Below are 14,225 nucleotides of genomic sequence, written 5' to 3'. Positions count from 1 at the left end.
TCAACATACGGGAAACAGTTCTCCTAAAATTAAGAATGATTCACTAAATTGAGCTTTTCACAGCTTTCTTAGCACCAAATAAAAATTTTATCACGTCAAACGATGTAAATAAAGGAATAGGAAAAAAATAAATTTTCAACAAAAAATGGAGGCTTTTTGAGTGAAATGCAGGATTTTTCAACACTTCTTTAATTTTCGATATCACTCCGTCAGATGCAGGATTTATTAGATACTCTGTAGTAGCATCATAATATTAATAAAAAATTTTATACTGCACAATATTGCTTCTCTTCAGTACTTTTTTAGGACCCTTGGTTTATCCAAAAAAAGCAATTCAAGTTGGAAAGTCGCTTTAGTTCGAGATTTGAAATTTCTCAAAAACGAAATCTCATCAGAAAAATAAATTAGAGAGAGAATTGTATGTTTTACCAATTTTAAATTTCATTTTGCATCAACTTTTTTTTTGGTCCAGTAAGTTTTCCTCAAAAAAAATGTCATGAAAAATTTAAATTAAACAAAAAAATTTGTCATAAAAAATCAATTTTTAGGAAAAATTGAGAAGTTTACAAAAAAATTAAGAAACAAAAATGAAAATCATGCAGTTTCTCATCAGAGCAGAATGAATAGTTTATTCTAGGAATTTTTGTTTTTGAAGAATATTTTTTGGAAAAAATGTGACTGTATCCACGAACCAAATTATTCGTCAAAATCTCACAAAACTGAACACGTTCAATGATTTGATCAGCGAAGACGTAGGTACCACTCTAAAGACGTTTCGGATCGAAGTTCTTGTACCCCTTTCGATCGATCGGGGCATAATTTTTAGAATCAAGTTCTTCCGAGCCTGTTAAAATTCTCATTTCTCTCCAATAAAAACCTAATCACCAGCCTATTTTGAGATTCAAAAATAGAGCTTTTACCAAATTTCAACTTTTCAGTTTTTCATTTCAACTAGATCGAATTTATAATATTTTTCGTAATTAAAAGTTTGAGTTTCAAAAACTTTCAAAAATCAAAAAATTGATTTCAGCACTTGAAATTTTGCATTGGTAGTACATACTTATATTTTTAGATGTTCTATCGATTTGAAAATTGCCAGATAAGTTTTTACCTCAGTAGAATAAAAAAAAAGATTAAAATACAAGAATCGACGTACTCAGCAGAAGAAAAAATCCAAACTGATAAGTTTTGAGATTTCAAAAATAAAACGATTAGCCTTTCACTTATTATCAAAATAGGTAAATGCATTTTTCCACAAAAAATTTCAAATAATATTTTCGCAATAAGACAACTCACTCTGGTAGGCTACGATTCAATACAGCATTCCATAAAACTGGAACCAAAAAAATGAGTCCCAGTCTCGAAATAATCATGTAAACCGACCCTAACATTAATCTCTCAATAAATCCATTTACAAAGCTAATTGCAAGTAATTCAAGTCACTGTACACATACTATAGGTAAGTATAATATAATCAGATGACACTATACGTCTCGAGTTCAAAAGGTTAATGCGACAAAATTTCAAATTTCAAACCATACGAAACATCACACTGCAAACCAAATGATAAAATAATTTCACTAATATGGACAATAAAACCTCAACAGATCATATTACCCCTACAAAAAACCATAGAATAAAATGTTATGTACATCATCGAATAAGAAAGAAGAGGTAAGGAAAACAACTCGATACCCCTTGAAAGTCCAGACATAGCTCATCCTGAATACCAAAAAAAAAAAAAAACTCCCATCGTGAAATGCCGAACCAGTTCTAATAGTTTACTGTGCACCCTGTAGAATGTTGTTGACATTGACAAATAAATCTGCTGCACAAAATATAACACTAGTGCTCGGACTTTGGCTATTAACAGGAGGGAGGGGATACTAGAGGGTTTCAGGCGTGGCTATCAAATGCCAATAACATGATACCGGTACAAACGGATTTAATTAAACGGTAGGCTATTTTCTTTATACAAATTATACACCCGCAGAGACCGGGAAGGATGAAGGGGGAGATTATAATATTTATGATTGCACTAGGGACACTTATAGGTATATAAAACTAAAGTTCGTTGTCAAGTGCAATTAGTAATTCAAAGTACAGTGTTCAAGAACAGTGCGTGTAGTGTCCCAATTATTCTGCACATACACCTTTATAGTACCTATATTGTACTTACTATAACCAAACACTAGATCAACATGGCATTCAAGGTATGTACCTAAGTTTAACCGATGTGATTACATCGTGCTTTATTTTTTAGCGTATTCTCGAGCTTGTGTAATCTTTTTTTCTTTTCTTTTAATTTTTCTGTACCGGAATTCAACATCGCTTATTTTAATTAACACGTCCTTTCGTTTCGTTAGATACACGCATTTCATTCACAATTTAGTTTTATACTCGCTACTTAATCAGGTTTCTTTTCCATGAAGATTTTTCGTCTATTTTGGATACACATTTTCAGTTTTAAATCACTCGTTTTCGTTTGCTCATTTTCATTAAATGTTTTATGGCTGAATTAAATGATCTTAATAATTTATTTTCAAGTTGTAGAAGTGCTTCAAAATGTCATTAGTTTTCACACCTTTTTTTTTCTTCTCGCCTAAAATTATTCATTCAAAATGTATAACAATTCTTTTATAAGCTGTTCAAAATTTAACCAACATAGAATTTTTAGAGTTATAAAATGTGCAACATTAATATGACAAAGTTTTAATGTGTATATTGATTTTTTTTGAAAGTTTTGCAAATTGAGAAATTCTAAGCATCTTCAAAGATACATATAAAGTAGTTACACATCATCTCAAGTTATTTTCGATACCTATTAGAAACATTCAGAATTGAGTGACTTAACATTTTCATTGAAAAATATAATTATTTATTGCACTTGAAATTGAAAATTCGCTAAAGCTATCAACTCTCCAAAATATATTATGCTGACAATGAGCTTACATCATTTCGCACCTTTTTTGAACTTGGCCCCTCAACATCCTCAACAAAATTAAGGAATTCGTTCACACTGCCATTAAATTTAATTCTTATTTTTCCCAAAATCTACTCGCCAATGAAAATTGGAAACACTTCTAGCGCCCTTCATCTTTCTGACCTCAACAAATATACTTCCGGATTCAAAAGACAAAATTTAGTTAAATTTTCTACGAAAAATCTGCTCAACTTACCCATTTTTTTGAAATAATTTTCCTACTCGATATTTCTACACTAAGTATTATTGATTCATTTTTTCAATTTTTTCTAAACTCATAAACAAAAATAGGAGCTCTCCCTCCATAAAAAAAACAACATTGTTTCATTATAAACAGTATAGTTCTCCTATTTCAATTTTAACATTCAATAAGATACACAGCTGGAAGCTAATACATAGAACAGCGAGTCATCAACGTTTCGTTGATGATTAAAATCAAAGTTGTCAGCGACGACGGTGCAATAAACCAGATCCGGTGCATCGCACTGAGAATGTCGCACGCTTCAAGGTTTCATTTTCAACAGATATGCATCGTTCGCGTTTAATGCCATAAAGTTATGGTTTCGTCGTCGCTTCAAAACATCAAAGTGTCTGTTGCAAAATTTGTAATTTTTTTGTTTTTTTCGCTGCAGTGTTTTCCATTTTATAATTTTTTTAAAAGTACTACAGGTGAAAAGTTGAATTAGTATTCCAAATAAAAGTGCTTTTAATTTCATAAATAGGTACCTACTTTACCTCTTTGATAATGATATATTTTTGATGATTTAGAAAATGTTTCCCAATTTTTCAACACAATAGGTATTTTTTTAGATTTTAATTTCAATTCAATTTCGAAATTATCCAAATTTTATTCAATTTTTAAGTGAGAAACAGTTCATTTCAATTTGTAAAAGTGATGGTAATTTTAAAATTTGATTGTGTCTGCAAACTACGGTGATTTGTACCGAATTAAATTGCTTCTTTGCTAGTCGAGTACCTTTGATTTAAATATCAATTTTTGGGCCACAAGATGATAGAATGAATTACAAGTATCCTAATATCAAAACAAATTCAACTAACTAATGTGGGTGAAAATAGGAAAAAATTCAAAAGAAACAAATTTTAAAAGCAGACATAAGAATTTCAAAAAATATAAAACTCTTAACTCTTCTCAAGTTTATTTGATTAGGTACCTAATCAGGCCAGTACCTTTCTAGTTAGAACTAACTATTTGTAATGTCACTACATCATTCAAAAAATGATGAAATCGTTTCATCAACAAGAACATTTTTGAAAATGGGTGCGATTGATTGATTTCACAAATTATGTATTTATGATCAAATACATCGTCAACGTGATTAGGTACCTACTTCTCTCCACTCTACGCAGATATACATTAAAGTAGGTAGGGAAACCACACCGTTAAAATGTATGTTTATGTAGATACTGTGTACATTTGATCTGAAAGAACAACTTTTGCTATTTAACACCATTCACGACTAATTTAATTTGAAAATTAATCTTAACATCTCGTATCAGGTATCGCAATTCATAATGTACGTATGTATACCTTTACCTACATCAACCTAGATCATAAATACATAACGAACCAAGTAGGTATATATGTATACCTATCTGGTTTAATAATGTAATTAAAGATGTAGGCAGAAGTAATTTTACGCATGATTAATTTATCATTAGATTGATTAAACATACTTTCAATAGAGACCGCATCAATCCCCTAAAGTACATAGCTCAATACAATTTGGATACATGAAAATGAATCGATTGCCAACGTGACCGTAAACAGATCACTTTGAAAATTTTCTAATCCTCCAGCAATTCATCAGACTCTCGTGACTAAAATTTTCCAAAATGACTAATATTAGCCTATCAGATACATCAACTACACCGCAATGTATAAAAATTGAATTTTCAGCTACTAAAATTTATTTCCAACTTGTCAAAAAAATTTTTTAATTTTGAAATGTCTCAAAAGCTGGAAACTTTTTGGAAGCTTTAGAAAATTTGAAAGAATTTACGACGAACAAAAGAAATTGACAATCAAGAGTTTAGAATTATTTTATTATTCGATAATTTCAATACCTTATTTGCCAAAAATTCAAAATTGTCTTATTGATATATGTAGCGTAATAGGTAACTAACTAGGTAGCAACAAATTTAGTTTCTGGGAACTTCTACGCATTGTTCACAAAAATACAGAAAACTCTAATCGAACTAGTTCACTGACAAACGAAATCTTTCTCTTTTCGGTCTAAATAGTCAACACTCATAACAATTTCAAATTCTGCAATCCCTAACCCCTCACAAAATAAATAAATTTCGTCTAAGAACAAAATTGAAATTCATATTAAATCGTTTTAAAGAAAACTAGGTAAACATACACTACGTATTAGTCACATACGCATACCGGTTTCATGGTCTAATTAAACCGCAGACATATGTGATTATGAAGTCGTCTAGTTTACAACACCCTGAGCATTTCCTTATGATCTAAAAGTAGGAATTTATTTACACTTCGACGAGCTACAATGAAGCAATACAAAACATAGGAAGCACTTTTTTACACCCCCTCTTTTCCTCTCTCTCTCTCTCTGTCTCTATATTAGTTGACATTTTCGTTACAAATAAATCAATTTTTTCCAACGAAATGAATAGATAGCTATTTGTAAATTTATAGTCGTGATACCTCAACAATTCTTATTTGAACTTGAAAAAGAAAAGAGTAGATGGAAATACGTATAAAATTGTGTACTTGATTGCAAGAATTTTACTATCCAGTTATCCTTAAATGGGATTGAAGAAGCAGCATTGACCAATATTATTATTGTAGTATAATATATGGTACATACGCATACATTTTGAAGAAAAAAATTGTATTTAATAAGCGCATCCAACCTTTTGCTACGAGAATATTTATGAAAAATGCTCAATTTTTACATCAAATACGAAGGGAAAAAAGTAGTTTACAGGAAATGGACAAACGAAAAGTATAAATAAAAAAAATAACTTATGTAAGACCAAACTACCGCACATTGTTTAACAATTTTATAGTTTATTCATTTTATCTAGTGTATATGCATGCATTACGACTACATTGCTGGTAAGAGTATAACAAGTGGCGTAATGTAATGTATTACATGTACCTTTACGTTCGGAGGTTGCCAATTAAAATAATTTTTAATCACGCCAACTTGCGCGGTATCAGCTCGTTACTTTTATCGAGCTGGCCGAGGAAGACTAATGTTATAGGTCTTTGTTTCACTAGATGAACTAATTGATTTAGCTAATTCCCGCAAACTAATTCCATATTTTGTCGCTTGTCTTACGCGTACCAGTCGTTTATACATTTATAAATAGACTCTAAAGCTTGTAATACTTGAAAAAGCACTCGACCTGAAGCAATAGCATTTTTGCAAAAAAAATACGTAAACGACAAAAAGTAATGAATTTTTATGTTCTGCTCACAGGTAGTCATCTTAGCCGCTGTTCTCAGCATTGCTCAAGCCGGTTTAGTACCATCGACTTACTACGCTCCAGCTGCATACGCTCACGCTGCGTACGCTCCGGCCGCGTATGCTCCAGCCGCATACGCAGCTCCGGTAGCCAAACTCGCTTACGCAGCCGCCCCAGCTCCAGCTGTGTACGCTGCTCCAGCCCCGGTAGTAAAAACCGTCGCTGCCGAAGAATACGACCCGAACCCATCGTACAGTTTCGCCTACGAAGTCCAAGACGCCATCACTGGCGACTCGAAAAGCCAACACGAAGTTAGAAACGGAGACGTCGTCCAAGGACAATACAGCTTAGTCGACCCTGATGGTACCAAGAGAACCGTAGACTACACCGCCGACCCACTCAATGGTTTCAACGCTGTTGTCCGCAAAGACCCATTGGTAGCCGCCGTCCCAGCCGTCGCTAAAGTCGCCGTTGCCCCAGCTCCAGCCCCAGTCGCCTATGCCGCCCCAGCACCAGTTGTACACGCTGCTCCAGCTCCAGCCCCAGTCGCTTACGCCGCTCCAGCACCAGTAGCCTACGCTGCCCCAGCTGCCCATGTCACTTATGCCGCTGCTCCAGCTCCAGTTGCTTATGCCCACCCAGCAGCCTACGCTCACCCAGCAGCCTACGCTCACCCAGCAGCCTATGCTCACCCAGCAGCCTACGCCGCTCCAGCTTACGCAGCCCCAGCCACCATCATCGCCGCTCACAAGAAATAACTTCCTAAACATTACAGTTACCGATCTCTGCCCATTTTCCTGTCATCATCATTAAGTTAAAACGTAATGTTTTTTTATAATTTTTTTTTTTACATCGAATACTTATCGACGACGGACTCCTCTATTTTTTTAATACTTTTTTGTACAGATATCTGTGTAATTTATTTGCGTAATACATTTTTTTTGTACTAGGACGTTATATCGACTACAAAACTTATTTTCATTTCTGAATTTTACAAAAGAATGAGTTTGGATGCTACACGGATTCGAGTTGAATCCACAATTTGCAATTATTTGCATAAATAGCAAAACTGAATGATTCGAAAACAAAAGTTTTTCATGAAAAGAAATCACGTTTCATTTCAATAGGGCACGTTGAACAGTAGATGTCCGGAGGGGGGGGAGTCATTTTCTCAGAATGTAACAAATATGTAAAAATTGAACTTAAGTTGTTGGGGGAAAAATAGGCCTTTTTTCAGAAAACATTCTAAAAACATTATTAAAATGCACGAGAATTCGTAAGTTGGATATTTTCTAAAACTTATGGACTCGAAATTTCAAGTTGGATTCGGTACTTCCACCATCAATATGATAGATAATGAAACAAAATTTCTCTTTTTGAATTACTGTGGAAAAGACATCTACAGGGTGGCCGGGGAGATGGGTTACTGAACCGAAAATTTATATGTATGTAAAAGACAGTAAACTCTAAAAGAACTTCACATGAACGAATTGCTCATCTTGAAAATCAATGGAAGAAATAGGTACCGTTTGACTGAGGGAAAAAACAGTTGAATTAATAATTATTACACGACGGAAGGGAGTAGGTTCATTAGGTTCATTGAAATGTGAACAAAATTTGATTATGAAGTTGCCTAACAAGCAAATTGAAGGTGCTAATTTTTGACGAAACAGAAAAAATGATGTAGTACGTCAAAAACACTTTTTTTGCATATTACACTTCAAAAACCTATCCCCTCCAAACGACGTTCGTCTTTATAATTTTCATAAGAGACAATAACATATCCATTTAACCCGACACATGCATAATAAAAATGACATCTCATTTCACCTTGAATCTGAGTCAAAAACATTGACCTTCGAAAAGAGGAACTTTGACAGCAATCCAGGGGAATTACTTACAGACTTTCAGATTTGTCACATCCGCATCCCATTTGAAATATTGGGATCAAAAACCCACACCGTTACAATTTTCTTATCTAAGTGGAGAAGAAGAAATCCACACAATCTTGAAATATGTAAAAAGCTGAGTTCTATATGAATCGATGGATGTTTACGTCCCTCTCTCCTTCCCTTTTCTTCCAAATCCGAAGTTTCTATTAAGTATGTATGAATTTCACCCACACAAATTTTAACAAAAAAAAAAAAACCTGACACACCGGGAATCGTCTAGTTTGAGCTCAAAACGTCGAGAACTATCAAAATTTTTGACCCCCGACCTTTTTATCCAAATTTGGGCCTACCGCAATATCCATCATTTTTTACAAAAATTTGGCTAAAAAGAATAGAAAAATACAGACCGAGGAAAAGAAAAGAAAAGAAAAGAAAAGAAAAGAAAAACTTTTTAAAAAAAAGTAAAAGAGAATAATGAATCTAAAAATGTATTTTTCTAAAAGTATTCATAATGAGTAAATACATTGTTGCAATTTTGTCGCTCTTTGAACATTTGAAACTTTAAGCTTTTACGGGAAAAGTTGAGCATTTGAATCTTTATCGCACTTTTGATATAATCCATAATATTTGAGAAAAAATTTAAATATCCACGCACTCTAAAATCCCTTAGATTGTTCCGTTCAAATTTTGTTGACTTTTTCAAACTTTTTCTAAGTTCATCTTACATTCCTTCGAGTAATTTTCTCCTGGTTTTATCGGAATTTCTGAGAACGAAAGGAAAATACAGAAATCAGAAAACCTCAGTGAATAGAGGGAACGCATGAAAAAATTTTCTGTAATGCTTTTTTCAAAGTTTTCATTGGAAAAAATTTGGATTTTTTGAAATTTTTAAGCAAAGTTGACGGATTTTTTGATATTTTTACCACCTATTTTATGAACACCCACCAGAATTCTCAGAAAAATGTCACAAACATAAATCATGCTTCTTTCCACCCAAAGCATACTTTTTAATTTTTTTTTCAAAATTTACTTACTCACAATTACCTTCCTTCTTCTCTCTTTTTTCGTTAAACCAACGAAAATTTTGGAGTCTTTTTTTAAAAAAATTTATCAAACTAGTCCACAAAAAGCTAGATGCTCCACTGAATTCTAAAACATCTCTGCTGCCAAATTACTCAGGTGTACATTCCATGCAATATGCAACGACCTACATACACACATAAAAATCCACTACTATAACCACAAATTTAAAATAAAAATATTCGAGGTCACAAGAGCCCCACGATCGGTGCAAATTGCAAGCTACGAGAGCTCGTACCTGTAACGTTCTACGTACAGCACGTGGAAAAAAAATAAATAAACTGCAGCGCATTTTTGCGGTCGATTCGTAGTCTATCTCTCTATAATACCTACGTCCTTCTACATAAACTTCACAGGTAATCGAAGTCGAGTTAATTCGGTGCAGGCGTATTGAGTAATATCATTCATTAGGTCAAAAGTCTGTATGCAATTCCAAAGTCTCCACGGCTCTTAGCGTTATCTTACACGCAAGGATTATCTTACAAGTGGTGAAAGGTACACACCGACTCCCGCGAAACAAAATACCTTTAGTTTTTCCATGTAGAAATCCTAGTTAAGCTAATAAACAAACGTACCAAACACACAATTGCGCTTATTACATAGGCAGAACAGCGTAAAGTTCACGTAATATGTGGATAATATTAATTGCGTATATAAACTGAATCGTGCACTGTTTTTATCTTAGAAATAGAATAAACTTTGTACGTAGAAGATCACCTGAAAACCACGCATATCAAATCAACATGGTTTCTAAGGTAAGACAGTGAGTTTTGTGTGCATTTTTTTTTTTTTTTTTCATCATCATAGTTCAGTTCGCGAATTTTTTTTTCAATTTTTAGTGTTACGAAGCCCTTTAGTTTCGCGGTATAAGGTATTCAAATGCGGTATTGTTTTTCGTGAAAAATTTTACAATTCGTTTGACAAGTGCGATGATTATGTATACCTTTGGTAACACTTAGGGTAGTTTTGCATGTACCTCGAACAATGTGCAAACAACAAAATCAAGGTGATCGATTCTATAATTGAAAAAAAAAATCATCATTCGAATCATGTACAGGTAACAAAGGGGACTATAGATAATTCAGTGGTGATTCATCAACAAAAACGAAGTTAATTGCCATAATTTTGTTTTTTTCGAACACTTTTCCTCAAGGGTTCAACATGCCAATCTATTAATGATCTTTTTTTTCTCAAGTAAAATACAGTCAATGTATACGTACGTAGATATTAAATTGCCTTTCCTTAATATTTCAAACATTAATTATAGGTGCCACTAATTTTTTTTGCACACTTTATTTTAATGCATATGCCATCATTAAGTAAATGAAGTACCTATACATAGATCAATTCAGAATTACAATTTGATAGCACTTATACCGAATTCTAATCCACCGTTATTCAGTTGTTTAAATTGGTGTTTTCATATTACATAATTTTTGTGAAGTGGTGGATGACTAAGCCAATAAGATTTTCCATTTATTATAAACTGAATAATGTGGGATAGGATTACAATGCATAGTTCAAACCAAATCGAATCCACATATCCAATGAGATACTTCCTTTTGAACGTTCCACATCAAGGAATTTCTCTCATTGGCCAAATTCGTCTCGGTTTAATGCAGATTAACTAACGCTATTCGATATTTTTCCGCATTATAAACACGTTCGTGTTTTCGTCTTTACAAAATTTGTTTACCTACATACATTTTTTCAATTTTTTCAATGAAAATTTGTACTATTTTTAGTTGAATAAAAAGTTATTGGAATATTTTGAGTCGTCGGAAAATATTTTTATAAATTTTTAACCATTTCAATAGAAAATTCGACGTATTTGATTAAGAAAAAGTAATCCAAAAAAAATCTCCAAAGTGATTTTTATTTTTATATTTCCAGAAAATTGATATTGCATTCAGTCTCAAATAAGTCCCTCTCAAGATTTGTAAAGAAAACGAAGACTATCTTCATTTTCTCATCAGATTATTAGCTTTCATAGGTATCCATCAAATGCAAAAAAAAGAAGGAACCCTAAAGCTATAATTTATCATTTCAACAGGTATCTAATCCCTACCCATTTGTCTCAAATTTTCTGTTTTTTCTGTTTTTTTTTTTCAAAATACTTTTTAAAAAACTCGATAAAATATACCTACCAAATCTAAACATATTTACTTATTCAAAAATTTCAGTCGACTACATTTTTCACAAAATACATATAATCCAAAACTGGAACTCTTCGATGTCCCCTTCCCTTCCAAAAACGTCAAAAACGAGTTTGATTCTAAATGACAATTTCGTTTGATCCAGTCTGGATATCCACTCCAAACCCTACCAAAATCCATTTTTAGGAATATTTCATTCTTGAACAGTTTAAGAATTTCTTTGAAATCAAAAATTTGTCCAAAATGCATCATCAGCGGGCAATTGTTTCAAAACCGAGAAATTCTTTCAAAATTATGCCTACCTAATAATTTATTCAAAATCAAAATTGTGTATAATTCAGCCCCAATAATTCTTGGAAGCCTTTTTTACTGATTAAAAAATTCAAGAAAAATGGCTTCGAAGAAGACAGGACTATGGAATTTCAAGGAATTTTACTAGACAAGAATGCAGAACTTTGTGCTATAAAACAAAAAAACAAAACAAAAAATCATGAATCATCACACCTATTTGTACACAATATTAAGTACAGGTGTTAAATGAGATTATTCCCACAGGGTTCATTCGCCCTTTACCTGTATGAGTTTCTGATTAATGTTAGAATTTGTCTAAGTATTATTGATTAGAGTAGCCTCACTGCCTCACACTCCTCCAGAATTAACATAAACACATAATTTACTGCTCGTGATAATGAGGAGGGGGAGTTAAAAACGTTTTATTCTATTTTGGAAGAAAATATGGAGAATTTGGGTTCCAAAACTACCCAAGATAAGTATTATTTCGATACTCTAATTCTAACACCTCGTAACCCACAAGTAAAAAAATTTCCAGGACTCGAATAAAACTGATTATTATGAAAATGATGGAATCGTTGCAGGCAAAAAAATCATCATTTCATAATCAATCAGTTTAGTGTTAGCCCTGAAAAATTTTGTGCTTGTGGGTTACGAGGCGTCAGAATTAGTGTATCGATTTGCGGATGTTGAAAACTGTTTAAATGGAAAGCCAATTTATACCTTCCCTTTACCAAGACAAAATCTAACTTTCAATGAAACAATTAGAATCTGGTTCAAAAATTTAAAAAAGTTTGAGTAGTTTTTCCTGGAAAACAAGAACTAACTATAGGTTAGATTAAATTTTATAAAATGAGAAAACCGTATTTTCAGGATATAAGAATCGAGGTCTCAAGTACATAAATATTTCATTCATTTACCTATGCTTAATGGAATATTTTTTCTTCATTGTTTTGGGCCTTCTTTGGTAAGAAGTGTATAAGCCTCAAAATTAGAAAAACTATAAAAACATCGCCCTTACAACATCTAGAAACGGTATTAATCACGAATAAATTTCAACTTGAGATAATTTTGCTGTTTCAGAGCGCTTTACTATGCTGCACCCTGATCGCCTTAACCTGTGCTAGTCCAATCGCCCCCATCTACAACGAACACGAAGCAGTCGACTACCACGCATACCCAAAATACCACTTCACCTATAATATAAAAGATGAACACACAGGAGACGTGAAAAGCCAGCACGAAGAACGTGACGGTGGCATTGTCAAGGGCAGCTACAGCCTTATCGAACCCGATGGCTCGAAAAGAACCGTAGAATATACCGCCGATGACCACAATGGCTTCAACGCTGTCGTACTCAAGGACCCCGGATACCATCCTCAACCATACAAAGCTCCTTTGGTAGCTTATGCCGCAGCTCCAGCTTACAAAGCTGAACCAGTCTTGGCCTATGCTGCTCCCGCATACAAAGGATATGCTCCTGTTACGCCATCGTATTATTAAGATCATAGTGTAGACTAACAACTTCTATTTGTGCCCAACAATCATAAGGAATTTCTTAAATTGGACTTGAGGGTTTTTTTTCAGTGTCCAATGATGTGCGTTCCTTATGAAGAGATCTCTTTCGTAGGTTATAAGAGAATATGTCAGAACGTTTGATAATATTGAAGTTATCTAGATGATACCAAAAATGAACATATCGATATTTATGCGTTTTATACTTTTTTATACCTATTATATTTATATTTATTTTATATTTTTTTGAAATAAACGAAATTTTCAGCGCAGGTTTTTTTTTTTTTTTTGATCAGTTGAATTATGTTACTTTGGTAAAATGATAGAAACCTAAAACTTCATACCAAAGAAAGAGGAAATGATCCAAATATAAAAGGTTCATCAAATTCCCAATATTTTTGAAAAAAAAAATCAATCCCATTTCCATTCAACCTTTGATCACATCACTTTCAACATCAAACTTGTTCACTCCAAAAAGTATGTATCGCAATTAAAACCAATTAATTATTTAGGCACCAAACGAGAAACCCTCCCCTCCATCGAGTAAAAATCTTTCAAGTTCACAACACTGGTCAAATATGTAGCAGATTGCACCTGCATTTCCTCACAACACATGTCATCTGTAGTTTTAAAGTTTAAACATCAATGTCGACAGCCGAATAAAGACTGCAAATTAATTACCAATTAATCATTACCGGATTATGGAAGAAAAAGTGAACTTATCGCTTACTGATGTAACTTTGAAAAATGAAAACTGTAAACGAGTAACCAGTCGAATTAACACGTTCACTCGACTGTTGTAATAATTAAACGCTTATAAAAGCAAAATATTCAAATTTTCTTTTTCATTAA

The 14,225-nt window shown here is 33.0% G+C and overlaps 3 protein-coding genes across 4 annotated transcripts in view; 2 read left to right on the top strand and 1 right to left on the bottom strand.

The window, feature by feature from the left end:
* Positions 1 to 14,225, bottom strand: part of LOC135831712 (neurobeachin-like protein 1) — a 134,129-nt gene that overhangs the window by 47,246 nt on the left and 72,658 nt on the right. The window lies entirely within an intron of this gene.
* LOC135831723 (cuticle protein 21-like) lies at positions 2,057 to 7,396 on the top strand. The gene is made up of 2 exons (XM_065344422.1): positions 2,057 to 2,213; positions 6,454 to 7,396. Exons 1-2 carry the CDS (start codon positions 2,202 to 2,204, stop codon positions 7,195 to 7,197), a joined length of 756 nt encoding a protein of 251 aa, XP_065200494.1. The 5' UTR covers positions 2,057 to 2,201; the 3' UTR covers positions 7,198 to 7,396.
* Positions 10,011 to 13,645, top strand: LOC135831730 (cuticle protein 7-like). Its single transcript, XM_065344428.1, has 2 exons — positions 10,011 to 10,166; positions 12,942 to 13,645. The coding sequence occupies exons 1-2, from the start codon at positions 10,155 to 10,157 to the stop codon at positions 13,359 to 13,361; spliced, it is 432 nt and encodes a 143-aa protein (XP_065200500.1). The 5' UTR covers positions 10,011 to 10,154; the 3' UTR covers positions 13,362 to 13,645.

The sequence above is a fragment of the Planococcus citri genome, chromosome 1 (assembly GCF_950023065.1).
Source record: "Planococcus citri chromosome 1, ihPlaCitr1.1, whole genome shotgun sequence".
In the NCBI taxonomy this organism is placed as follows: domain Eukaryota; kingdom Metazoa; phylum Arthropoda; class Insecta; order Hemiptera; family Pseudococcidae; genus Planococcus; species Planococcus citri.
Note: the sequence above shows the minus strand (reverse complement) of the source record. Positions and strands in the feature narration are given on the sequence as shown.